The 25,268-nt window shown below is 36.1% G+C and overlaps 5 protein-coding genes and 1 non-coding gene across 6 annotated transcripts; 4 read left to right on the forward strand and 2 right to left on the reverse strand.

Annotated features, from left to right (window-relative positions):
- Positions 1 to 2,384: 2,384 nt before the first annotated feature.
- On the forward strand, positions 2,385 to 5,287 carry FUC1 (alpha-L-fucosidase 1). Its single transcript, XM_021422196.2, has 3 exons — positions 2,385 to 3,379; positions 3,872 to 4,108; positions 4,359 to 5,287. Exons 1-3 carry the CDS (start codon positions 2,766 to 2,768, stop codon positions 5,128 to 5,130), a joined length of 1,623 nt encoding a protein of 540 aa, XP_021277871.2. The 5' UTR covers positions 2,385 to 2,765; the 3' UTR covers positions 5,131 to 5,287.
- A 147-nt stretch (positions 5,288 to 5,434) lies between these two features.
- LOC149527477 (replication factor-A carboxy-terminal domain protein) lies at positions 5,435 to 7,363 on the forward strand. The gene is made up of 3 exons (XM_089782854.1): positions 5,435 to 5,875; positions 6,067 to 6,187; positions 6,737 to 7,363. Exons 1-3 carry the CDS (start codon positions 5,543 to 5,545, stop codon positions 6,928 to 6,930), a joined length of 648 nt encoding a protein of 215 aa, XP_089638980.1. The 5' UTR covers positions 5,435 to 5,542; the 3' UTR covers positions 6,931 to 7,363.
- A 107-nt stretch (positions 7,364 to 7,470) lies between these two features.
- LOC110411856 (serine carboxypeptidase-like) lies at positions 7,471 to 10,267 on the reverse strand. Its single transcript, XM_021422194.2, is given in 10 exon segments — positions 7,471 to 7,706; positions 7,709 to 7,733; positions 7,855 to 7,988; positions 8,082 to 8,340; positions 8,419 to 8,507; positions 8,601 to 8,751; positions 8,848 to 8,991; positions 9,099 to 9,218; positions 9,302 to 9,470; positions 9,769 to 10,267. Coding segments are annotated over 10 exon segments (1,548 nt in total). The 5' UTR covers positions 10,104 to 10,267; the 3' UTR covers positions 7,471 to 7,584.
- Positions 10,268 to 12,850: 2,583 nt separating this feature from the next.
- On the reverse strand, positions 12,851 to 14,213 carry VPS24.2 (SNF7 family protein). The gene is made up of 4 exons (XM_021422195.1): positions 14,115 to 14,213; positions 13,864 to 13,985; positions 13,294 to 13,482; positions 12,851 to 13,204 (listed from the first exon to the last, which is right to left on the reverse strand). The coding sequence occupies exons 1-4, from the start codon at positions 14,149 to 14,151 to the stop codon at positions 13,145 to 13,147; spliced, it is 408 nt and encodes a 135-aa protein (XP_021277870.1). The 5' UTR covers positions 14,152 to 14,213; the 3' UTR covers positions 12,851 to 13,144.
- Positions 14,214 to 19,645: 5,432 nt separating this feature from the next.
- On the forward strand, positions 19,646 to 21,780 carry XTH31 (xyloglucan endo-transglycosylase-related 8). Its single transcript, XM_021423022.2, has 4 exons — positions 19,646 to 19,966; positions 20,091 to 20,191; positions 20,279 to 20,496; positions 21,098 to 21,780. Exons 1-4 carry the CDS (start codon positions 19,741 to 19,743, stop codon positions 21,456 to 21,458), a joined length of 906 nt encoding a protein of 301 aa, XP_021278697.2. The 5' UTR covers positions 19,646 to 19,740; the 3' UTR covers positions 21,459 to 21,780.
- Positions 21,781 to 24,662: 2,882 nt separating this feature from the next.
- Positions 24,663 to 24,756, forward strand: TRNAY-GUA (transfer RNA tyrosine (anticodon GUA)). Its single transcript has 2 exons — positions 24,663 to 24,699; positions 24,721 to 24,756. It is a non-coding gene; the product is annotated as a tRNA-Tyr (tRNA).
- Positions 24,757 to 25,268: the final 512 nt, after the last annotated feature.

Consider the following 25,268-nt stretch of genomic DNA (forward strand, 5'->3'; position numbering starts at 1 on the left):
TAAGAACAAGATCAAATAGTCCTATTTGAGAAAATTCAAGAAGAGTTGAGGGAGCAAAGAGAAAATTATGATAAATAGAGGGTCTTGAACCAAAATAGGAAAAAAGAATGGAAACTTGAGAACACCCACCCATGAGACAAAAGTCAAACAGAAGTCCTCTCACTCAAGGCTTCAAATGAAAAAATTTAAAAAAAAAAAAAGCCAAAAAGAAAACTGGGATTCTGAGTGGACAAAGGACAAAATCACTTTTCTCACTAGCTGTCTCCAATGACGTAACATGTTGCGTACGCCATGTTACAATCGCAAATAAAAAAAAAAAAATTAAATATAAGAATTTTTATTTTAAATATAATCAGTTTCAAGATTCGTGCTTGTTATTGCTCGAAACGTGTCCGTTTCTGCCTCGAGCTTCGTGTCACCTTTTTTTTCCTTCGGGCCCTTTTCGTGGCCCCCACTGGCGGGCGGCTTCACTGGCGCGTGGTTATGGGTCAGTTTTTATCCTTTTCTCCTCCAAAATCAGACGTGGCTAATTAATAAAGCGAGTAATAAGTGTTTTCGTACTCGGACGAGGACTTACGTGGCGGGTTTTGTTGGCCGAGAGGTGCCTCAGATCAGACGGTAACCAATCAGTCAATCAATCAATCAACCAACTCGTGTAAACGCAGGCTTTAATTAAATCATTTCCTTCCCTCCTTTGTATCCATTTTACTGAAAAAATAAAAAAGATATTCGATTTTTATTTTAATTCATTCATTCATTTTTTAGACATGAGACTTTGATTCCTGTCATGTCTCACATCCTTACAAGATCTATGCATTTGATCTGGTTGGTAAGAAAATTTGGTTTGAAAATTATATCAATTTCTTGCAAAATGTATTTGGATTTCAGCTAGAGAGGTAAGTCCTAGTGGTAGGCATGCAGAGACTTTTTTTTTTTGGTAAGTAATTATAAAAAAAAATTATAAAAAACCAAAAATATTTTTAATATAAAAAATAAAAAACTTTATAAAAACAAATTAAAATTAAGCAAATAAAAGTATTAGATATTCGAAAAAAATATTTCATTTTGAGACATTTCGAAATAGAAAGATGAATAAAGAAAAAAATTCAAGATTTTGATAATCATTATTAGTTATTAATAAATTCATAAAAAATTCCACTCAATTTTTTTCTAAAAAAAGGAAAATAAAATTTCCACTTAATTAAAAATAAAAAAAGAGCATCAACAAGATAAAAAGTAAGCTAATAATGCTAAAAAAAAAAAGGAAGTTAATAATGGCATATACTACTATTTATGGTATATTCCTTCTTAAACAACAGATCAAAAAAGAAAATAAAAGGAATATTCTGTTTCCTCAAATAAAGATACTCTTTGTAATTTCGATTGGTAGTTTGGTACCATTTGATCTTAAAATTCTTTTATCCCACGAAAAAAAATGATTAAATTATATTTAATATAATAAACTTTTATTAAGTAAATTTGAGTTGGGTTTGTACCCTCTTTGCCTTGCCAACCCTACAATGATGGGCTTTGGTTCCCATGGTTAACTACGTTTGAATAGATATAAGCCCAATTCTTAGCCCAAAGCATCTGGCCAGGCCTTCAGCCCATTACAATGTGGAATGCCTATGACCACATTTAGAGATGGCAATGGGATGTATGTAAATAAGTATTTAACAAAATTTAATCCGTTCAATTAAGATTAGGGTATTTTATAAATAGGTTTGGACGGAGTTCTGGGTAACTGATACTCCAAGGTCGTTATTCGTAAGTATACCTACATAAATGGGTTTGGATAGAGTATGAGTAACGGTGTTATTAGAGAATTTGTTATTTGAATTTAATTATAAATAATATGATTTTAATATATATTTTATATTAAATTTTAATAGATATATTATTTATAATTAAAAATTATTTGAATATAAAATAAATAAAAATAAAATTATTTTTTAATTATTAAATTTAAATTTTATAATCGAATGTAGATATGATTATCTCATAATTAACTAGTAACTTATTTATTACTATTCCTACCTTATTTGGTTGCTCTTTTCCTTTCTTTCAAGTTCATCCTTTGCCAATTTGCAAAGCGTCTTTCATTTTGATGATAAGGTCGAATCGACTTCTTGTTTTGGTGAACATATGCGTTAAAATGGAAGCCATTCCTCCTTTCTCCATGACCATGACCCAAGCAGGCAATAGCAGCCGCCCATGGGTAGTTATCTCGAAAGCAAAGGAAATGCGATGTTTAAACTCGAAGGCAATCTTAGCTTAAAGTCATGGCAACACTCCCAACATCCAATTGCATCAAAATTCTAAATCCTCGTTCCCAACCCTTGATTGGAACTTGGAAAATGTTGCAGCAAACTCCATTTTTACAGCAGTTGCCTCGCTGGGAAGATTTATGGTTAAAACTATTTGAATATGGAAGGAATTAATACATACATTTGATCCCATAAATTTTGACTTGACCGGTTCATTTTATCCAAGAAATAGAGTCATAGTCTCATACCATACCGTGCCAAGCTTTTCCTTGCACGTGGCCCCGTGTAATTATCAGCAACAACCCCATGGTCAAATCTCGAAAGGAAGGCTCGGGCAGTCTTGAAAGGAGGATGAAGCACAGCATTGAATCCTGGGAACTGAAGAGTATCAATGCGAAGAACGGAAAGTCGTTCTCCCAGATTTAACACTTTCAGTTTAGAAACTGAAACATCCACTTTTCAGACTTCATCTTGCCCCTCTCCTTCCTGTCTTTCACCATGAACACAGACAACAGCAACAGCAACGACAATAACGTCAGAAACATCAAGAGGCGAACTCAAGCCTTGAATTCTACAAATCCCATTTCGCTACGCGCTTTGACAATCCTGATCATCTTGTTTTTCACCTTCATTCCCCATACCGCCCTCAAAACGCCACCCCCTTTGCCCATTTTACCCCTCCCTTCAGCTCCTCAGCTCCAATGGCAACTCTCTTCGATGGCTCTCTTCCTCCACTTTGGACCCAACACCTTCACTGACTCGGAGTGGGGCACAGGCCATGCCAACCCGTCTGTATTCAACCCTACCCGACTAAATGCTTCTCAGTGGGTGCATGTAGCCGAGGAAGCTGGGTTTTCAAGGGTGATCCTTACAGCAAAGCACCATGATGGCTTCTGCTTGTGGCCAAGTGAATACACGGATTATTCTGTGAAGGCGAGTCCGTGGAGGAATGGGAAGGGCGATGTTGTTGCTGAGCTGGCTACGGCTGCTAAGGAAGCTGGGGTAGCATTGGGGCTTTATTTATCTCCATGGGATAGGCATGAGAATTGCTATGGGAAGACTGTGGAGTACAATGAATTCTATATGGGGCAGATGGTTGAGTTGTTGTCTAGGTAATTGATTGTTTTGTTTGGTTTTTTAAGTTTTCTCTTGATTTTGTTTCTAATCTTTGGTATGTTTTTCTCATTTTTGTGCTTGTTGATATTGTTCATTTTCTAAATTTAGCACTTAGGTAATCTTTATTCTCTACATTGGCCTTGTCTTTCTTTCTTTAGTGTTTAATCCTCTCTACATTTAAGGAAATTGTGCTCTGATTTTGTGCATTGATTTATGTTCATATGAACTAGTCGTTTGCTTATGGGACTGATAAGTTTTATAACTATTGCATTAGCTTCTACTTCTAGATAGCTGATTGTAAGAGTAAATTTCAACTAAATTGAAGCTTGGTTTTTCTTTCAAATTTCAAGGTTTCTTTTTGGTTAATTTCTGCCAAATCAAGTAATTATGGTATTGAGAGACTCCTATGTTCATAGTTATTTATTCCATTTTAGGTTGTTTTGGGTTGAGAATTGAGGAATGAAATTTCTCTTTTCAAATTTAAGCAGGTATGGAGATATCAAGGAAGTATGGTTGGATGGCGCAAAAGGGGAGGGGGAAAAAGATATGGAGTATTATTTTGATGCTTGGTTTAGTCTCATTCGTCAGCTCCAACCAGGTGCTGTTATCTTCTCTGATACTGGTCCTGACACCAGGTGGATTGGCGATGAGGCTGGCATCGCTGGTTCTAGTTGTTGGTCTCTTTTCAATCGAAGCGATGCAGAAATTGGTGGAACTGATCCTCAGTAAGCATATTTTCCTGTTTCACCTGTTAGAAGTGATAATTTAGATTTATGTCCAGCTGAAGATGATTGGTTTGCTGAAAACCATCTGCTACCCAGTGCTTATGCCATCCTAATTCCCTCGGATGCTATGAAGTCATGCTCCTGCTTGGTGCTTGCTTCAAATCACTAACAAGCCAGTCCCTTTTTTGTTCTTTTCATTCTTTTTGGAGTCAAACTATCTGAGTGTCATGAAATTATGTTTGATTAACAGATACTCTCAAGCAGGAGACCCTTATGGACATGACTGGGTACCTGCTGAGTGCGATGTCTCAATCAGCCCTGGTTGGTTTTGGCATGCATCTGAAGTTCCAAAGTCAGCATTGAAGCTTCTTGACATATACTACAGATCAGCTGGTCGAAATTGTCTTTTGCTGCTAAATGTGCCTCCAAATTCGTCAGGTCTTATTTCAGATGAAGATATTCAAGTGCTCCAAGAATTCAAGGAGCTTCGGAGGTCCATATTCTCGGATAATTTGGCCAAGAATGCTATGCTAAATGCCAGCAGTATACGCGGAGGCAATGATAATTCTCAATTCAGCCCCTATAATGTACTTGAAGACGGTATTTACACCTATTGGGCTCCTGAAGAGGATCAGTCTGATTGGGTCTTATATTTAAACCTTCAAGAATCATTATCTTTCAATGTCTTGCAAGTTCAAGAGCCAATTCACATGGGACAACGTATCATCGAGTTCAATCTTGAGATCCTGAATGGAGGTGGATGGAAGAAAGTGATTAATGGCACCACAGTGGGATATAAGAGGTTGCTGCAATTTCCCACAGTTCAATCTCAGTACTTGAAGTTTGTTATCAGCAGGTCTCGAGCAGATCCTCTTATTTCTTTTCTGGGGATCCATATGGACCGATTCTCCATTCTCAGCTACGCATCTGGTATAACCTCACAAGCACATGTCAATGGTAGTCAAGTCCTTCAGCAAGTTGCACACAATCATACCCAAACTGCCACTATACAGTCTATGTAATTTCGAGCTACCACTTTTGTGCAGAAGTGTTCAAAACTATAAACATTTTACCGTTTCATACAATCATCCCTCCCAATGGTTTAATATGGCCATGTTGTGCTAGTTAGTGTCATGAAATAGAGGCAATGCTCGAATTGTGTTCTATTTTGCTACAACAGTTGATTGAGGATGTTGCTATCTAACAAAAAAAAAATGTAACTGTGGATGCCTTCCTCTTGACTTCCAAGTCTGTCAATGAAGGTCACCCCAGATAAGTAAAGTAACCAAGTCTCAGTTCATGTTTACAGGCATCGGCAGCCAACGGAAATGAGATGGGAATTTTGTAGCCAAAGTTGATGGTAACATAGGAAATGGCAGAGTATAAAAAAACTTCATTCACTTGGCTTTTCCTTTTCTAATTAAAAATATTTTTATGTCAAATTACAAGAAACCCCCAAAGATAAATATTGAGAGGGGCAAGTCAAACTGTCAAAGAAGGAATTTAAAAAGGGCATTGACAGGGCGTGGGGGGAGTGCTTGTAATACTCAGGGTGAGAAGCAGAAACCCAGAAGGAAAGAGAGAGAAGGGATGGATATTGATAAACCTACAACAGTGATATGCACAGTGCTAGCAATGGATCAATCCAGCTTTTGTTACAAAGCCTGCTCTAATTGTGAAACGCCAATGCCTGACAGCCCTTCCCATACTTTTTGCAACGCCTGCAAGGGTCGCCGCTACCCCTTCAAACGTCTCTTTCGCCTTCTTGTATGTTCCACCGTAACCCCCCTCTTCTCTTTCTTTTTTCTTGGCTTTTCATTAGCTGGGTCATCTCAACTTTATGCCCTTTTATTCTTTATTTCTTTTAGTTGGATTTTAAAGGTTCTATCTTTTGTTGATTACTGCTAAAGTGTTTCTTTTGCTCTGTTTTTGTTTTTTGTTTTTGGGTGTTTTGGCAGTTCTCAATAGCAACAGACACAAAGGTTTTAAACGTGGTATGCTTTGATAGGGCTGCTAAGGTCATCTTTGGTTGTTCTGCTCAGCAATTCTTTGACTTTGCGACCCTTCACCCTTATGCTGGTATCTTTCTTGTTTTAGCAATGTTTATGTGAATTTGCAATGTAGAGCTGGTTGAGAATAAGGATGTAGACCATAAGCCCACGATTGCTTACAACTGGTAGTTTTATGATTTCATTCATTCTCCCGATATTTTCTTGGCAATCACTTTTATGTGCAAAGGAACTATTTTGATTGAAAGATGGCTAGGTGATTCTTCAAGTGAGCAAGGTTAAACCTTTAAGACTTCCTAATTTATGAGTGATTTTGTTTTGGCTCGTAAAGAACCAAGTATAGGGTAAAGGAGTACGTTTTAGAATTGTTCTTTTTGTATGACTGTTTACTGTTACAAGCCCTCGGCTTGTTGGCTTGGTGTGCTTGGGGTCAGAGCACTCGAGCCTCATGCCCCAGGCTTGAGGGCTGGTAAGAGAGTAATGACTCCATTTACAATTACTTTCAGAGCTTATTTCATCTTGGTATTTCTGATTCAAAGCCACACTTCTCATCATGGGAAGTGGGAACTTGCTTGCCAATTTATGCTCTAAGGTTTTGGCTTGTTTGATGCTTAAACAGCTAAAAATGCTAGTAATGCTTTGGTGGGAGAAATGTTCAGAATCACTTTGAGCAAGCCTAAAAGGGGTAATGCAGAGCATCTGCGAATGACATCAGTTGTTCCTTTGAGGTCTGGTTTTCAGCCAGTGATTGAGACCTTGAAAGATCTATATGGAGTAATATATGGAGCTGAGGGTTCTGGGGGCTTCATGTAATGTTAGGAAGCTGATTGGGAGATGTTTTTTGGTCTGTATTGAGAATGGTGGGGTTATTCTTTTGTCCAGGATAGAGGGAGCTTGAGTCTTTTGAAGGAGTTTTGGAGAGATATACCAGGCTGAGTGTAAAATTTCACTGGTATACAAACCAAATCTTCATGTTCTCTTGTCGTTGTTGTGTCTTGTTCAGAAGGAGGAGAAAATGTTATTCCCTCCAGTTAATGAAATTTGCATTGCTCTTCAAAAAAAAAGGCTGCTTAGTATTCTTGGTTCAGCACAAAGCTTCAGTGATGTTCTAGACTAGGTTGAGCTAAGATATTTTGTAAGATTGTTTAATTCGACCATTTGGTGCTTGTAGAGCTTCTGGTTATGGTAATTCTATCTATTTCTGAGAAACACTGTACTAGAATATTGGGATTTTGAGCTTATTATGAGGTTATTAGAGTGAATAACTTTTCTTTCTTGCTTCTTGCTTAATTAAGATATTTGTCAGTAATAGCAAGCACAATGGTAGGAAAGAAAAGAATTGGATCCGTTAGATTAGTCAATGTACTTCTCATTTTCTTGGATAATGGCCAATGCCACGCGAGTGGACTGTTTGGAACAATGAAAAGCTTGGAAAATCACAATTTGAATTTACAAATGCATTTGTGCCTAAAATCCAGATTGATTGTGTAATTTGGGAGAGACACTCAACTGTCTGCTGTCTCGTATGAGGCTAGCTTCCCCTGCATCCAGTTCTGCAGCATCTGTAATGAAGCTTTTGGTTGATCCATTGGAACCATGTGTCCAGCATCATGAACCTGCATTTTTGTATTTTTGTTTTTTGGGGTTTTCCCAGGTTGCAAATGCAAACAGTGAAGGTCATCATCACTTCAAAACTTAAATTATTAGAAAAAGGAAATATGAAGGAGGGATTTAGACCTTGAGGAAAGTGAGAGGACCATGGCTTTTCAGTTGCCCTGCTTCTGCACCATCAACTACAAACGGAACGGTGGGAGCTGCCCCAAACTCTTTCTGGCCGGACCATGTCATAGCATGAACCCAATTCGAATTTCCTACCCCAAGTGATAAAAGACAATAGTTTAGCAGGTCAAACAGTCTATTATTTTCTTCAAGAAGGAGCTCTAGCTGGAAGCAAAGAGTCTCACCAAGCCAGTTGCAGATAAGATCATACTCCCCAGCATATATAAGCACATTGATGCCATCCTCAAGAAGAGCCGGAATCCCAACTTCAAGATTCTTCATCCAGTCCATGATCATTGCATCATATACTACGCTGCTGCATGACACAAAGTCCATCTCTCCAACCCCAAGTGCATCCCTGACTGATGTCAGATTCAGGAATGTCTCCATGTCTGAGAAGTCGTAGCACAGGTCTCCTTCGCAATTCTTTCTGATGTCATAGTACTGTAAGCCAAAGATATGAGAATTGTAATTTCTTCTTTGGTGAATTTAAACAAGGAAATGTTGTGGTATCTTACTTACATTTACATTACCAGCGATACTCAGGATCTGATTAAAGATATTGTTGCAGATAGAGAAAGACATCACACAAGCATTTCCTCCACTAGAGCCTAACATGGGTTCAACATGAAAACCGAATTCCAAAAGAAAAAACATAGATATATGATTTTAATCTTTCAGAGCTATCAGCAGTGAAGAATTACCACATCTTTTGATTGCCTGGACACATGTTGGAACCAGCTTCTTAATTCTGACATAATCAGATTGAGTGATTAAACTTGTGTTCAAAGCATAATCTGGGTACGCTTGGTACTGTATTTCAGGATTTGTTAGGCCGTTACCGATGGCAAAACCCTGTTCAACCATTCAAAACTTAATCTAAAACCAGAACATCAAAATAAAAGGTCTGTATTCCAATGGTATATAGAAGAAGTGAAAAGGTATATATACCTTCAGGTTAACATGAATTCCCGCCTTCGCTTTGTTTCCCTGGTGAACTCGGGCAGCAAAAGCAGGTATGTAATGCCCAGCATAAGATTCTCCGGTTATATAAAAGTCATTCTTAGCATACTGAGGATGCTCCTTAAAGAATGCCTAAAAAGTACAGAAGACAGTTTACAGTCAACTGAATTCTGAGATGAACTGTTTTATTCTGATAAATCCTGAACTGTTTTCAGAACATAAATAAGAAAGAGATAGACCTGCAAGAAGTCATACAAATCGTTGCTGACACCATTTTCATCATGACGAATGTCATCATCATCTGAAGTATAACTGAAACCAGTTCCGGTGGGCTGATCTACATACAGAATGTTTGATGTCTGCCAAGGAACAACGCAACGTGGATTCATAAGAGTATCATAGAAGCGTATCAGAGGAAAGTTTTGGAACTCTTATCAGATACCTTGTCCCAGCCATAGTCATTCCATAAAAGCGACAAGTTTTTAGCAATATGGAAAGGACCATTCTCATAAAACAATGCCAATTCACTACTGCATCCGGGACCTCCAGTCAACCAAATTACTACAGGATCATTTTTGCTGTTCCTTGATTCGAAGAAAAAGTAAAACATCCTGCCACGTTAAGAGGAGAGAAAGAATCCGTAATCAGTTAATGAGAAACAAAGAGGGAACTTTTAGCACACAATGATAGAACAGAGGCGAAATCTGAATGGAAATCAAGCAAGGTATGTGCATCAATTTCTCATTCGCAACCAGTTCTAATAGTGCCATGATTTTCCAACTTGTACATGTTTGCAATAGCCAGAAACATAGTTTTCCGTTGCTGGGCTTGTAATTTATACTTACATACGTATGATGTTGATCGAAGAAGAGAGAATTTGTTACTTATGATTTAGAACTCATGGCTTACCTTGCAGCTTTAGCATGTTCAAGTTTATAGTACCCAGCATGGTGACCAAACTCCTGAATGGAAGGCCCAGGAGCACCAAGGACAGGGAAACTGAATTGCTTTTCAACAACCTTCGAAGTCTCAACAGCAAGGTCATCGAAACCAGCATTCACACCATCTTTTGGGGACAAGTTGAGTCCTCTTATGAGCTTTTCTGCCTGTTGCTTTGCCAGACTAGAAGTTGGAGACAAGTTAACTTGGTGTTTCCTCAGGGAATCAGCTTTAGCTGAGAATGATGATGCAAAGAGCAGAAAAAGAGAAAGTAAAAGGAGATTCTGGCAGAAATTTGAGGCCATTTTTGTCTGGGACGTTATCTTGGGAGATGAAGAATGCAGGTCTTGTCTGGTTTTTATAGAGTTTAATCAAACCCAAACTGGAGACAGTCCAAATACAAAGAAAAATGATACTTAACGCTCACCATCATGTTCTTTTTCTCTCTCCTGGCTTTTGGTATGAAACCTCTTACTTTTTATCATTGATTTGCTTTTCTACTCTTTCCTCCACCTTTCCATTATTTTGCATGCTTGAATCTTAATTAATCTTCACACACAGCTGGATATATTTTGACTTTATTAGCAGTACTGTCAATGTTGTCAAGAAAATGAAGAAAGACCATGGTTTAGTTCATACAAAAATAGTTTTAGCACAAGAATCTGGCAAATATTAATATAAGGCTATTATTATGAATAATGGTATGAAATTATTGATAAGCCAAGATTGTTTTTTTGACCCAATCATATATATAAATGATTTAGATAAACAGTAACTTAATAATTTGCATTAATATTTTCTCATTAACAAGCAAAGGCAACTATAGTAACTCAATAATGTCCTTTAACCTCCTCACACGCTCACTAACCCCACTCTTTCTGCAACTTCTCAAGGAATGCGTGTGTGTCTCCACGTGTATTTTCTAAATTAAAAAAAAAGACTCAGAATTATAAAATTCAAAGATTTTATTTACATCCTAACAATGGTAAGTTTTTTTTTAATAGGAATTAAGCTACATTCAGATTGGGGAAGTCTCTAGGCTTAGTTTAAAGGATTGCCACATTCATTAGAAAGTTTCCCTTCATTTAATTTCATGAATTTGATAAAAGTGCTTTGAATTTAAGGTCAATAATCATTCCAAATTTAATTTAAAATTACTTGGATAACTCTTAAAATTATTTAGATGAATCGAATTTTTTTAAAATTATCATAAATGTTAAGTAGTGATAATTCTTCAAAATCATTCCCTAACAATGAAATGGATAATTACATCTGATAAATGTTAATTAATTTTCATTCATTGAATTTAACCCCACTAATCGAATTTACGTTCATTTTCTCAAAAATTTAATTATCCCAACAAATCATCAAAAAATCAATCTTTTACGTCTTTAAAGCTTAAACAGATCAGATTTTTCCATTAACCTTCTGATTTTTGTAACATTGAAATTCATGTCTCCATGATCATTGAACATGCTTGTCTCTATCATGTTATTCAAATTTTTATCTAAAACTTGTAGAAATGATCACTACCCATCATAATTTATATGTTTCATTAGGCAAAAGTTTGTAGTTCATCGTTAGTTATACACATGGCTTGCCTTGTCGTTTAAGGTTTGCCACCTTTGCTTTTCATCTAGGTTTGTCCTTCACGATGACATAATTTGGTTATTTGATTTGTCTTTTAGGAAACTAAAAACCCAAAAATGTATTAATCATGTTTGTTTGATCTGAATAATGGGAGTTTGTGTACAAGGTTCCTGTTCCTTTCTTTATCCGAAATTCTTGTTTCAGGAACCTCACATGCCTATGCCTATCCTTTCAATCTTGTTCCGCGTTTGCTTTTCTGGGAAATTGGGCTTTTAAGACAAGGTTAGAACGACAGTGTTTGCGTACAAGGCATCAAAACCAAATCGAAGAAAGGACAAAGCATTTGACTTCACTCAAACGTTTGAAGAATAAGATGGCAGGAACATGGGGACCCCTCTATTCCCCTAACAAGAATGTGATTGATGGCTCCGATATAAGTGAAATGCCTTTCGCTTTGTACTCTCTTCGTTTTGGGGTGGATTCTATATTCCATGATCTCTAATGTGGCGGTGCAACATTTACCGAGAATCTTAGTTACCATCTTTGGCTTGTAAAAGGGTTAGAAAGAGAAATCTTCATCACTCATCTTTCCCATAATTTTTCTTGCTAATTAGATAAGAAAAAAACGTGTACTGAAGGCTATGAAGCCTAAAGACTTGTCGTATATATGTGTGTTTGTGCACGTGTGTGGTATTTGTAAAAAACGTGCAGTTTCATGTTGGACTTGGGATTTGTTGTTAAGAGATTCTTTCTTGTCTGCAAACTTTTGTTATGCCGTATGATCACATTGTTGTTGGGCGAATGGTTCACACCAAAAACATGTAGGAAGCTGATGGTTATGCAGAGAACAACTCGTCTTGCTATTCTTCTTGCAACCCTGGATTGATTCTTTGGCAGAGGATTGACAGAAACATCATCAAATTTCAAACAACCATCAACAAGAAAGAAGTTCTCACCAATCACATGTTCCGTATCAGCTACTGTCCTTAGCTGTTTCACCTGACCTTTTCAATCCATAGTAGAATGATATACTTCAAGATGGAATGAAGATAAATCTAATGCATCAAGCATGAACACATGATGATTTGACAATTATTACACTTGATTTTCAAAGAAAAAGAATGATATACTTCTTTGGCCTCTGGCAAGAAGATAAACTCAGTCCCAGGAAACTTATTCGAGCTTCATCATTTGGTCAGATGTGCACCTTACAGGTCTGCAAGGTGGGGATGGGCAGAAAGAAGCATGCTAGGTGATAAGCAATTCAAGAGAGGAAAAAAGGGCTGATCTTTGCAAAATACTACAGACTGCAGCTCGTGTTCACGATGAAAGGGGTACCTTATAATCAAAAAGAACAAAATGCACAACCATGATCATTGTCCGAATAGAAGAATTTGATCAGCTTTTACTGTTGCTCTAACCACAATACTAACAAATAATTACTTAACAGATATACAACAGATTATTAATTAAAATGGTTTATTCTTGCTCAGTGGAGAGTATAAAAAGAGTTTAAACACATCAATTCTCCTAGATGTAATACAGATCTTGCCCACAGGAATAACTAAATAGCAACTGTAGGCGTTACATGATATTAGCTACAATGTGCCGGTTTACAGATACACAGAAGGCTGAAATCTCAATTAAGCAATCCAACTCAGAGGCAACCAACTAGTCAGCATGATCACCATTTCTCTATTAAGCAAGGAGAATAGGAAAAGACTGAACGCTTGACTTATGACCGAACTTTTGCAAGTCAGGCCCTTATTTCTTCTAGTTCTTCCTCATCATCAACTCCCTCAGCTATAGCTTCTTCCTGTAAGCATAAAAAGGAAAACCCCTTCAGGTTAGCACCTAGTGAAGATTAGCCAGAAGAACATTAAAAAACATTTGTATTAAACGTGCCTCCTGTGGTGTTGTCTGAGCAGGCTGCTTCATCTTCTCCTTCCTTACTGCTTCTGGAAGCTGCGCAGCAGTCTCACCAGCAATAGATGTCAAGACCTTGTCAACTTCTTCTTCTATCTCCTCTTCTATATCCTCTGAATCCAGTGCGTTGTCAAGAGCATCATCAACAAACTCCTCAATTACCCCTGCCTACAATTTAATGCGGAAAATAAACTATCTGATGAGTACATTGACCATCTCTTTTCAGATAGCAGGCATAATTTATGCATCATGTCTAAGAGATAGTTGGCCGACCACCAGTCCCAAAAGTTTAAGCTATTAGGAAATGGTCTAACTTTTATATATTTATGTTCCAAGTAATGAGAACCACATGTAACCAACAAGGCTAGAGTGGAGAATAAAAGCTTACACACACACATAACTTGTAGTTCAGGTTGATAAGTTAAAAGTTCAGATATCATTCTCAAATAAAAGATATACAGCCAAAAAAAGGTGTTCTGATCAACTGGAAGGTCATCATTTATCCATATTTGCCTTGGTACTTAAGATATAAATAAATAGCAAAGACACCTTAGTCATCTCTTTGCCGAACTCTTGCATTGTGACAGCCACTTCTGGAGCCTTCATGAGGTTATTGACAAGCTTCATAACCTCAGCACTCTTGGACAAGTGCCCAACTGTACGGGCAATTGCTGCAATGTATCAGAAAAATTCAACCAAAAAAATTGATGAACAAAAGCAGTAATAATTCCATAGTTTACAATGATAAAGTGCATATAGGCAGAACAGAAACATACACTTAGATATGTGAAACATCATACCTACACTTTCCCCAAGGTGCATTGATATTGAATTCATTTGTGCCTTATTTTCATATAGGCGATTGACCGTTCTCCTGGATCTCACAATTTCTTTGGCAAGTGCCTGAAATAGACAAAAAAAATGAAAATGAAAGAAAAAAAATGATTAATTCAACTTTTCAATCAACAATATAATAAGAACCAAAGCCAAGAGCCTACTTCTACTCTACAATGCCTTTGACCTTTAATGTATTGAATAATTGTTGATAAATTTATGCATTAATTTCTTGACTTAACAAGTGAGTGTGACACATTCATGTACTTGGTTATATTTCAGAGATTGAAATGATTTTAGTTCATTGCCAGCATATTTAATGCAGTAAGAGCTATGCAATAAATTTATCATCTTTAAACATTTCTTCTTGAATACTAGCAACCAAATTAACTTGAATACTATCTCTTTTTTCTATAATTGAGTTAGATTTTAAAAATTTATTGCATTTGATTTTTTTAGAAACTATGTTAAAGATATTATATATGGTATAGAATATGAACGTAATAAGCAATTGAGCGATTTAACTTTCTTGTTTCCTTTTTGCTTCTTTTTTTACTTTCTTTTCATTTTCTACTTGTTAATGGAATTTTATTAACTTAATTTAAATATATAAGTAAAGAAAAAGAAAACTAAATTTTTATTTTTCTTTAATAGATTTATTTATATTTTTTTATAACCAATGTTTGTTCATATATGAGTTATTTTCAAATGAATTGAAAGTATTTTTAAAATTAAATTTCTATATTCTTTTATCTTAAAAGATAAACACAACTTTTATCCATGTCCAATCTTTTTAGTATTATTTATTAAGAAACTAAACCTTGACTTACTTCTTCACCATCATGTTGGGTATGTATCTATAATTATATATATATATATATATATATATGTATAATGTCACTAAACCTTTTTATTATCTTGTCTTTGTAAGCTTGATTTTATTTTGGCATTATAATTTTATTTTGGTATTATTATTTCATTTTGAGAAGGCATCCACCAACAGAAATTATATATTGTAAATATGAATATAAATGGGGATAGGTTCCATTTTTTCAGTTTCAAAGCTGAATTTCCATAGGTCAGCTTCTAAAAGTCGTGATCCCTTCAGTTTTGTTTTTTGACTTTGAAAGACAAGCGTATCAAAATTGAATATTAAAATAATATTTATTGAAAATAATAAGCATTTTCTCGTAATTGGTTGAAAACTTTTTTTTTATTTTTTATATATAGTTGGACATTGCACATGCCTATCTTTGAATTCTAAAGATATTGCATAACTTTCACGGGCAAAATGTTTGAATAATCGACATATACCCAAATAATTAGATGTACTCAAAGTAAAATAAATGATACAACATTATGGTTATATAATTTGTAACTAAAAGTTTTAACAGTAATTTTCTATTAACCTTTTTGTTTCAAATTAGGCTCGATCATCCATTTGTATAAATAATGAGTATATATGTAAAAGTTCAAATTAAATAATGAACTAGACGCAGCTAGCGTAAGTAGGGGTCTAGACATTGTCTTGATTTGATTCGAATCCCGCCGTATCAGTTGAGACTTGTGAAGTCATGAAATCTTGATAAAAGATAGCATGAAAGCAATGTTTTTGGTGGCCAAAATCAAGCCCAAATTCGACCTAATCCTACTTAAAACTTATAGTAATTTTTCATGCTTCAAACTCCAAATAAAGTGTAACTAAAAGTTCTTGCTTTATTCGGCTTGGGATTACTTACGTCTTGTTTATCTGTATAGTTTGTCTTTCAATTTATATATTATCAACGAATCAAATATAATCTCGTATACATATATTGTAAGATGATCGATTATTAGTAGAGATCAATGTATACTTGTTAATGTCAATATTAAAAAAATAAATCCTTAAAGTCAGCTTTAAAAATAATTGAAATTGAAAGACAAAGGATTGAAGATGACAAATCAAGAGTAACAACTATAAATAAAAGCTATATATTAATTCCAAAACACACATGAAAGCTGACGAAAGATTAGATGACTTAAGTTATAAATTTTTTTTATATTTAGGAAAAAAAAGAAAATTATTTTTAGATTTGAGAAAAGATGAATTCAAACTTTATTTTTATAAGAAGATTATATATCAATCAATGAATCAACTGTTTGATAAGATTAAAATTTTATATGATATTAGGTTAAAATTTTAGGATAAGAAAATATTACATGTTAACACGTGATGAAAGACATTGCAAAGGAAGGTGAAGCAATGTAATTTTGTAAGAACATCAAGAGACATTCGTTGAATTCTCATGTTGTTTAGTTCGTCCTGTAAATGTCAGTAAAACCCTTTGTCCATTTTAAAGCTTCAAAACATCTGAAGCAATTGCGGTCCTCTTCCATTGATCAATCTTCTTCAGGACAAAGACTCAAATGGTCTGACACAAGTAGCTGGTATGTTACTTTCATTCTCAGCCAAAAATTAGGCAGACCAGGAAAGTTGTTACCAGGTTTTGGTTGGAATACATTAACTTAATGTCTGAAAGATTATGGTAGAAGGTAAGAGATTAGAAAATGGTGATCAGTTCGAATCTAGCAACATCCAATTACCTGGTTGGCTTTTCCAGACCAGAATTGTTTAATTTGATCACTTAAAACCCAAGCCACAACAACTGTTCCTTCCTCATTTATGCCATTGGTTTTAGTTTTATCCACATTTTCCTTTATTTTTTCTTTCTGGCCATAGCTGCTGACATTAAAAGTTTGGAACACGATTTGCTTTTAATGCTAAACTAGTAAAAGTACCTGGAATTGTTCAACATGCATAAAATTTGAAAGTCTTGAGGGTTTGGATTTGATTAAAGCTTCTGGGTTTTTGTCGGTGATCGAAGAGGACCCATGCATTCATTCACGTAGGCCATAACCGGCCAAGCACTCAGAACAGGACTGCTCTGTCAACTTCGGAGGCATAAAATTTTTCAGCCCGATGTCTCGACTGTTTTCTCTTCATAATTTTGCATCACTTATCCAATAAATTTCTTATATGAATATCCTAAAATCAAATACATAATGTAAAATTATGAAAAAGACCTTACATGAATATTATAATTTAAGTCAAATATTCTCCAGCAATGAAATACGTGTCAAGAAAATATGTTTGAAAATTATTAGACACCAAATTAATGTTTAAAATTGATATCTACCAATCGAAATAGTTAGTAAAGTTAGTAAAGTTATTGGAATCTGCAGGGTGTAATTATCATTTTGATTATGAATGATGTAACGGACCTAAGAAAATTATTGATTCCTGGAAAATTTGTGTCAGACTGTTGTTTTTAGCCATCTCTTTCTCTTTACCCCACTTCCCTTTTTATCACCACAAAAGTTTTAATGATGGGACATGGATGAAATGAACTCTGCCATGCGACTTCTCTGAAAAAGGATTAAGTGTCAGCAGCATATTGCAAATCGAACCCTGGATTTCATGTCATTTGATCTGACTGAGTACATGAACCACTCAACCACCAGGTTTTCCCGGATGCTGTTACTTTTTCTCCTTAAGCCAAGGGGACAGTTTTTTAAGTAGGTGACTTAACATTGTTTCCAAGTGTTTTAACTGATAAATCATTGCAACCAAGTTGAGTTTGGTTGATGTTTTCTGATTATATCTTTTGTTCATGCTTCCAAGCAACCATGGCATACTTCTTCCCGTCCAAGCGGCAATCAACCCACCTTTTCGGGTTACATCCCCTTGACATAGAGCTTTGATTTTCTATTTCAGGATCTTGTTTTAATTTCTTAATTATTAATCCCTTTTGTCAAACTTGAAACTGCCGTTTTACAGGGTAGGTTATGTCTAATAAAGTATTGCAGAGAGAACAATGAAAATAAGATTGATTATTGGCTAGAATGCAGAGACAACAGGTAGCCTGGAGAAGTTGGTACCAACTGATTAGAGCAAGTATGGAAAAACCTGGAATATTTTATTAACTCAAGAATGGCTATTCACTCACAGGTAGTTCACCAAGTTTGAAATTCTCACAAGTTACATTCAAATTTTGACAACTACTTTGCCCCCTATGTCCCCTGAAAATCCCACTTGTATGAGAAAACAGAAAAGTGTCAGAGGAGTTCCTCAGTAACCCCAAACTCAAGCACTCAACTAGCGAATCTAAAGATTCATCATCAAACAACAAAGAAAACCCACGAGGCTTCTTTCAAAAGAATTATTTTCCTGATGATTTGCTAGCTAGTGTCGGCATGGCTAACTATTGCAATGACTTTTTTGATCAACGAGGTGTGTGTGATAGAAAGTGAAGAGGTGCCCCACGTCAATCGTCTTGCCAATGGAAAACGTTGAAGCTAAGATGAAAGAATTAGCCAACGAAGACTAGGGTGGGAATACGAAAGGGTTCTAGAGAGGAAAGGAGTTGGATCAAAAAATATCCAACCTTTGCACTGAAATGTTTGACTACTTATCAAGCTGCAAAGCAAATATTCAATATTCCCACATGCACTGTCTTTTGATCTTTGATCCTGTTGAATCTTTTAGGATGAGTTCAATCGAAAATCATCTAGCAATAAGTGAAGAGACTGATTATGTTTATAACTTCAGGCATCCTGAAGTAAAAGAGAAAGCTTGATGTATCTTTACAAGGCACCCCCATCAGGTTGCTCTTCCTTGTAGACCATTAAAGCTCTGTCATGTCAAGCCTCATAGCAACATGAATATATAATAATGAGTTAGAATTTTAATTAAACGTAGCTTTCTCTGGTCCTCACTGCCCCCTGATTATTTTTTTGTCAACTTTTGTTGGATTAACAACTACAATTTGCATGTACATATTGTTTAACGAAACTGATTACAAAATGTAAGCAGCTTGGTAGAAGCAACTTGTACGTATATAGTTTAAAACTTGGAGAATTTTTATTCTATAATCTTATATTTGAGTATCAAGAAATAAAATATCGAAATATATTTATGAGATAAAGAGAAAATTATTTTTATTGTATCCTCCAAAACTCAATAAATCAAATTTGGAATGGTAAAGTTAATAGAAGAGACAAGTTTGGTAATGATCACAGTACAAATTTCCCACAACATAGCTTTTCCAATGAAAGTGAAAACCATTTTTACTTTTATAGTATATCCAAGAATTCATTGATCATATTGTATCAGCTTCCGAGGTTTACTAAACTGTATCAAATCAAAACTGATCTGGCCCATGAAACTTCCCATTAATTACTCTTCCTTTACAGTTTCTTTCCTTTACTTCTCAGAGTGAGCAAACAGAAGCAGCAAGTTTTCTCAGAAAAGCAATGAAAAGAAGGGGAAAAAACATGATACATCACAATTCACAAGTTCAACAATCTTACCCCATATTTATCATCAGTTTTCCATGTTTTTGTCGCCATGTCTAACTCCCCCATCAGCCAACTTATCACCTTACCTGCATGGTGGGGCCTTCAATCGCCTTATTTATACCAACTGTATTGCCACACTCTCCCATACACAAACCTAATTTGCAAAACCTTTCAATTTTTTGGTCCAAAAGTCCCAATCTGCAGTTAAGCATACAGTCCTTTTTTGTTTCACTACTGGTAGTCTGCTGCTTCTCGATGCCTTCTCATTTCTGTGTCCCCTTTATGGCTCCAATTTTCTCTGTGCTTCTTGCTTTTCTCATAATTTCCTCAGGCAATGCTCAGGGTCCACCGTCCCCTGGATACTCTCCCAGCTCCAGGGTTAGTTCTGTGGACTTCGATCAAGGGTTTAGAAATCTATGGGGTCCCCAGCATCAGAGAATAGACCAGGGTTCATTAACAGTCTGGCTTGATAAAAGCTCAGGTCCTTGCACTTGCACATCCCATTTTTTTGTCTCTTTTATTTCATGATTTTCTTCTCCTGGTCCTGGAGATGATCAGTCACTGGAATATATGTGCCTAATTCTTTGCATTCATGGTGAAAACAGGAAGTGGTTTCAAGTCACTTCGTTCGTACCAATCTGGTTACTTTGGTGCTGCCATCAAGCTCCAACCAGGTTACACAGCAGGAGTCATTACATCTTTCTATGTAAGAATATTAACATACAAAAAATCATTGAGGAGAAATAAAAAAAATTGTTTAACTAATCTAACTGAATTTTTGATAAATTGACAGCTTTCAAACAATGAAGAGCACCCTGGGTACCATGATGAAATTGATATTGAGTTCCTTGGAACAACACCAGATAAGCCCTACACTCTGCAGACTAACGTGTACATCAGAGGAACTGGGGATGGAAACTTAATTGGGAGGGAAATGAGATTCCATCTATGGTTTGATCCTACCCAAGACTACCATAACTATGCTATCCTGTGGACCCCTAGTGAGATTCTGTAAGTATATCACCAATTTTTGCAACTTTAATTATGTAATCATCACATGCATGACTACATGCATTTCATGCATGCTTCATCTTGACTACATATACACCCTATTCTTTGTTTTTTTGCTTATTGTGAGCTATGTAAAGTTCTTAAATTTATAGTTCTCATATAAATATCAATCAATACACATCAACAATTTCCTATACTTTTTCTTTTTGGGGTAATGAAAATATCTATGCATTTACGAAGGACAACACCTGGCAAAGCATCTAACATTAAAATTTCCAAGTCCACTCGTAATTTTTGTAATGATAACTTGGTTTGTCTTGTAATTTTAGGAGCAAAAATTGGGTCACTAACTTTGATTTTGATGGGTTATTGTTTTGGTTTTGTGTTACTTTTTCTAATGTGGTTGTACTATGATGGAAAGCGACGTTCATGTTTGTCGCTCACCTAGGAAAAGGAAAAGAAGAAGAATCCTATCCAAAGAAAGTAAACCACAGTCCTTCAAAGAATTGGAAACTAAATTCTTGCTTGCAAGTTTGGGTAATCCCTCCAAAGATTTCCCCTGAATTATTTTATTAATGCTTTCATTGGATCAATCAAACAGGTTTTTCGTGGATGATGTGCCCATCAGGAGGTACGCAAGGAAGAGTGAAGCCACGTTCCCAACGAGACCGATGTGGGTGTACGGATCAATATGGGATGCATCATCTTGGGCCACCGAGAATGGAAGGTACAAGGCTGATTACAGCTACCAACCCTTTATTGGTAGGTACACGAATTTCAAACTAACTGGCTGCAACGCCGACGGCCCCACCTCCTGCCGCCCTCCCTCCGCCTCTCCCTCCGGCTCCGACGGCCTCAGTGAACAACAAGCCTCTGCCATGAACTGGGCCCAAAGGAACTATTTGGTGTATGACTACTGCCATGACCCCAAGAGGGACCATACACAGACGCCCGAGTGCTAATAATTTTTAACCAACTATTGCAAATATATTAATCCAAGTTTGTTTGATTTGGGGGTTTGTTGAGATGGGTCCTGCTTGCCAAGAAAAGGTGCAACAGTGATTGCGCGTCCAAAGCCTCTCAAAGATTGGCATATATATATATATATGGCCTTGTTGGTTTTTGTTTGTATTTGTTTTGTTGTTGCTGTTTGCATTGTTGCTTGGAATAAAAATGATTATGCGAGTGCCTTCTTACAAAGAAAGACAGTACGTATGGGAGAATTTGTCACGAGATATGAAAGGAAACAGAAACGGCCAAAGGGGCCTTGCATGTTTCTATTCACTTTGTTACTATTAATGGAAAGGGATGGATTGCTTTTCTTTCTTTATCGAGTTTGTCCCTTTACCAAATCTGAAACAGAGGGAACTAGTGTTTTTTGGCCTCATTGGTAAATAGAGATGGTAACGGGTAGTATGTAATGAGTATTTGGTATTAATTATTCAATCTGTTTAAGCAAGATTAAGGTATTTTGTTACTGGGTTCGAATATAATATGAGTAAAAATTGTAAAGTATTTAGATCGAATTGAATTTTTTTTAATCGACAGTCATATGAAATAAATGAGTTTAAATTATAATAAAATTTTGTTAATCAAATTTAGACAAAATATAAATATTAAATTTTATATTTCGGATACACACATATTTTAAAATTAATGATACCCCAACTATGTTCATTCCTATTTCTGAACCTTGACTGTCTTGTCTAAAGGGTAGAGGGTCTCTTAATAGCTCTCTGCTTACAAACATGTGATGCTTGGGTTGAATTTTGGTCCACAAACAAAGGGATCGTAGGTTGCTTCACTTGTTCACGCGGGTTAATTTTGCCACCTATATCCTATGATTCACTTCCTCCCATCTCAATCTGACTTTTCTCAATTGATTTCACTTTATCCCTACTGAGAATGGATAGTTCGCATGTGGATTCACTATATAGCCTCCGTTGGGTACCAGACTCTGTGTTTTTAGCAACTTGTTACAATCTCCAATTCAACTCGTGATCGATGGGGCCAATGCATGCTGGTTTTTTTGTTCCCATTCCTTATCCAAGGCAGCTATAATGGTACATACATACCTTGTAGCCATCGGAGAACGTGACATCCCTTCTTCCATTGAGGTCTTACAAAGTTCTTTTAATGCTTCTGCCTAATCAGTTGAATGTAAACTCTTTCTTTCATGTTATTGCTTAAGATCATCATTGTCTAGTTCAGCACCAATTAATTCTCTTACGACGAATTTGATCGATCTGAAGATTGGAACAAATTTCGAAAGACCATTCTTTTGAACCAAACATGTTGGTAATATCTACGGATTTATAATTTAACTTGCTAAAAACCTAATTATTGAGTAATGATCTAACTAAGATGTAATCAAGAGCATGCATGATTGAAAATTGAAAGTATGGTTGTTTGTTTCCTTATCAAATAATCATGGGTGCTACATTGTGATATGCATTAAAGGATAACAAGCAGTAATGCAATGCATGATTAGCCATTAGAGTGCCAAAATAGTTAATTAGACATCTCACGTTTACATATTATGTAAAAATTTATAGGTGTTTTTTATTGAATACTTGTATGATTTGATGATCAAAAGCATCTCTTTCATGGCTAACAATTAAATAAATAAATAAAACTCCTTGTATTCATATGAAGAATAGACATTAATTAAGTTTTTGAAATCATGATCGTCTATAAATTCAAAATTATTTTCAAAAGCCAATAAAATACTAATAAATAGGCTACCAAAATAAAAAATAATAATAATAATAATAACTTTATAAAAGCTTTTGACCTGTAAAAATACTTTAAGCACATATTATAAAACCAACTTGATAAAGTTTTATTCATTCAATTCATGCATGACGATGATGGTTTTGGGTCTTAAAAATAATTCCTATATATTGGGATTTCATAAAAAAAAATGAAGAAGTGGCAAAGCCATAATGAGCTTGGGTCTTAAAATTAATTTAAGGATACTACATCGATCACTTGTTAGTCTTGGACTCTCGAGGCCCAAAAGGCATCACAACTTCACCATTGACTGTTGGCTCCACAGTACTTCGGAAGCACAAGGGGAAACAGTCCCAAAGGCAGTCTCTTGTCCTGAAAATTTCAGAATATGGTAAAAATTATGCCTGTAACTCTTAATTCTGATGGTTGATAACTTGATATCTAAAATAAAAGCCAAACTCCAACAATACAAATACCATGTAATGCATTTTGTAATCTTCACAAAGATATGGTGCTGGTGTATATATATAGATTTGGATTCCGGATGGTGGTGGGCGGAAATGGGTGACGCAGGCTCTACACAGGATTGATAGCAACCATGACATGTATCTTGTATCGAGGAAATCCTGAAATCTATGGAAGCTGCCAAAGGGTGTTAATCGTTGCTTTCTGATACAGCTGAACAGGAATTGGAATATGCACTGTAAAGAGTTAAGAGGCCATGACGAGTACAAAACTCCTCTACCTCTGCTTGGGATGAATATATATATATATCTGGAAGGACAACGTGATCCGCCTGGCTTATCAGAAAAGCCTAGCTGCAGGAATCTCTTCTTCAACCTAATCCAGCTGAAAAAACGAATCAAGATGCTGATGCATGGGGTCATGGTCACGGATACTTGTGTAGCTAAGATCTCTTTGATGAACCTTTTTTTCTTAAGAATTCAAGTGCGCTTTACAGGCTCGAATTCTCTGAAGCTCGTTGAGACATATGCAGCAGATTTGGTGACAATATCGAATCCCGGAGGTCGAGAGAGTGACCATGCACTGACCAGCCCCTTAAAAACCAAAACCCAATGTTGAGAGACTGACCAGCTTCCTGTGGCGAGGCCCTGAGGTGAAATAGCAATCTGCCAATGTTGTAAATCAATGGATCTGATAATGTACAAGGCTGCAGCCCACGTTCGGGTGCATGAGTTCTGGTTGATCCATTGTTCAACTCAGAACGATATGGCTGAATGAGAATGGGATGCAGCAGCATTCAAAACTATCAGCATAGATTCAAATCTATTACTTATGATTCACTTTAAAGAAGTATATATCAGACTTAATGATACGTACCTCTGCCTATGTACCTAAACAATTCATTCACGAACTCGAATAAAACGGCGCTATAGTCGTGATTTTCGTTCACCGTTGAACTAACTCTCAAACCGACCTTAGCTCAGTTGGTAGAGCGGAGGACTGTAGTGGGTAAAAATCCAACAGATAATCCTTAGGTCGCTGGTTCGAATCCGGCAGGTCGGATGTTTTTGTGTTGTCCTCTTCTAACCTCCCCCGCACATGGCCAACGTAAAAAGGAACAATTCCATATTCCATACAGTTAAAACTGTTTTAACCACCTCAGAAAAACAGAGTCTAGATTTCTTTTTGCACACGAGGCATTAGACAAAACAGAAGTCGCCCCTTGCCATTGAATTGAATTTCGTTCCACCGTGTGCTGCCCTGGCAACAAGAATTGATTTGATCAACTGGAAAACTGTTTGAAGACACTGGTGAATTTTAGACCCATGGATGGGGAAATGGCAATTACACAAGGTAAATATGAGACGAAACCATGTTTCATGAGATCATTGTCTCTCCTTATAAGGTTAATTTGATAAGATAAAGTGGGCAAGGTTTACATTTATGTGAGTTTTGGTAACATATTTTCTTGCATGAATCCACAATGTCTTTATTTCAGGTCGGCTCACCCTACCATATCATCATAAAATCATTCTCTTTTGTAAAAAGTTCACTTAGTAAGAAATGTAACGCTC

Source organism: Theobroma umbraticum, unplaced genomic scaffold (assembly GCF_002168275.2).
Source record: "Theobroma umbraticum cultivar Fairchild unplaced genomic scaffold, ASM216827v3 scaffold_95.0, whole genome shotgun sequence".
In the NCBI taxonomy this organism is placed as follows: domain Eukaryota; kingdom Viridiplantae; phylum Streptophyta; class Magnoliopsida; order Malvales; family Malvaceae; genus Theobroma; species Theobroma umbraticum.

Coding starts and splice junctions, on each gene's coding strand:
- VPS24.2 (XM_021422195.1), bottom strand. CDS start 14,151: ATGAATTCAATATCAATGCACCTTGGGGAAAGTGTAG. Junction 13,986..14,114: donor GCACCTTGGGGAAAGTGTAG/GTATGATGTTTC, acceptor GATACATTGCAG/CAATTGCCCGTACAGTTGGG. Junction 13,483..13,863: donor TCGGCAAAGAGATGACTAAG/GTGTCTTTGCTA, acceptor ATTAAATTGTAG/GCAGGGGTAATTGAGGAGTT.
- LOC149527477 (XM_089782854.1), top strand. CDS start 5,543: ATGTCAAATTACAAGAAACCCCCAAAGATAAATATTGAGAGGGGCAAG. Junction 5,876..6,066: donor AACGTCTCTTTCGCCTTCTT/GTATGTTCCACC, acceptor GTGTTTTGGCAG/TTCTCAATAGCAACAGACAC. Junction 6,188..6,736: donor GACCCTTCACCCTTATGCTG/GTATCTTTCTTG, acceptor ATGCTTAAACAG/CTAAAAATGCTAGTAATGCT.
- FUC1 (XM_021422196.2), top strand. CDS start 2,766: ATGAACACAGACAACAGCAACAGCAACGACAATAACGTCAGAAACATC. Junction 3,380..3,871: donor ATGGTTGAGTTGTTGTCTAG/GTAATTGATTGT, acceptor AAATTTAAGCAG/GTATGGAGATATCAAGGAAG. Junction 4,109..4,358: donor ATTGGTGGAACTGATCCTCA/GTAAGCATATTT, acceptor TTTGATTAACAG/ATACTCTCAAGCAGGAGACC.
- XTH31 (XM_021423022.2), top strand. CDS start 19,741: ATGCCTTCTCATTTCTGTGTCCCCTTTATGGCTCCAATTTTCTCTGTG. Junction 19,967..20,090: donor CTGGCTTGATAAAAGCTCAG/GTCCTTGCACTT, acceptor TGGTGAAAACAG/GAAGTGGTTTCAAGTCACTT. Junction 20,192..20,278: donor GAGTCATTACATCTTTCTAT/GTAAGAATATTA, acceptor ATAAATTGACAG/CTTTCAAACAATGAAGAGCA.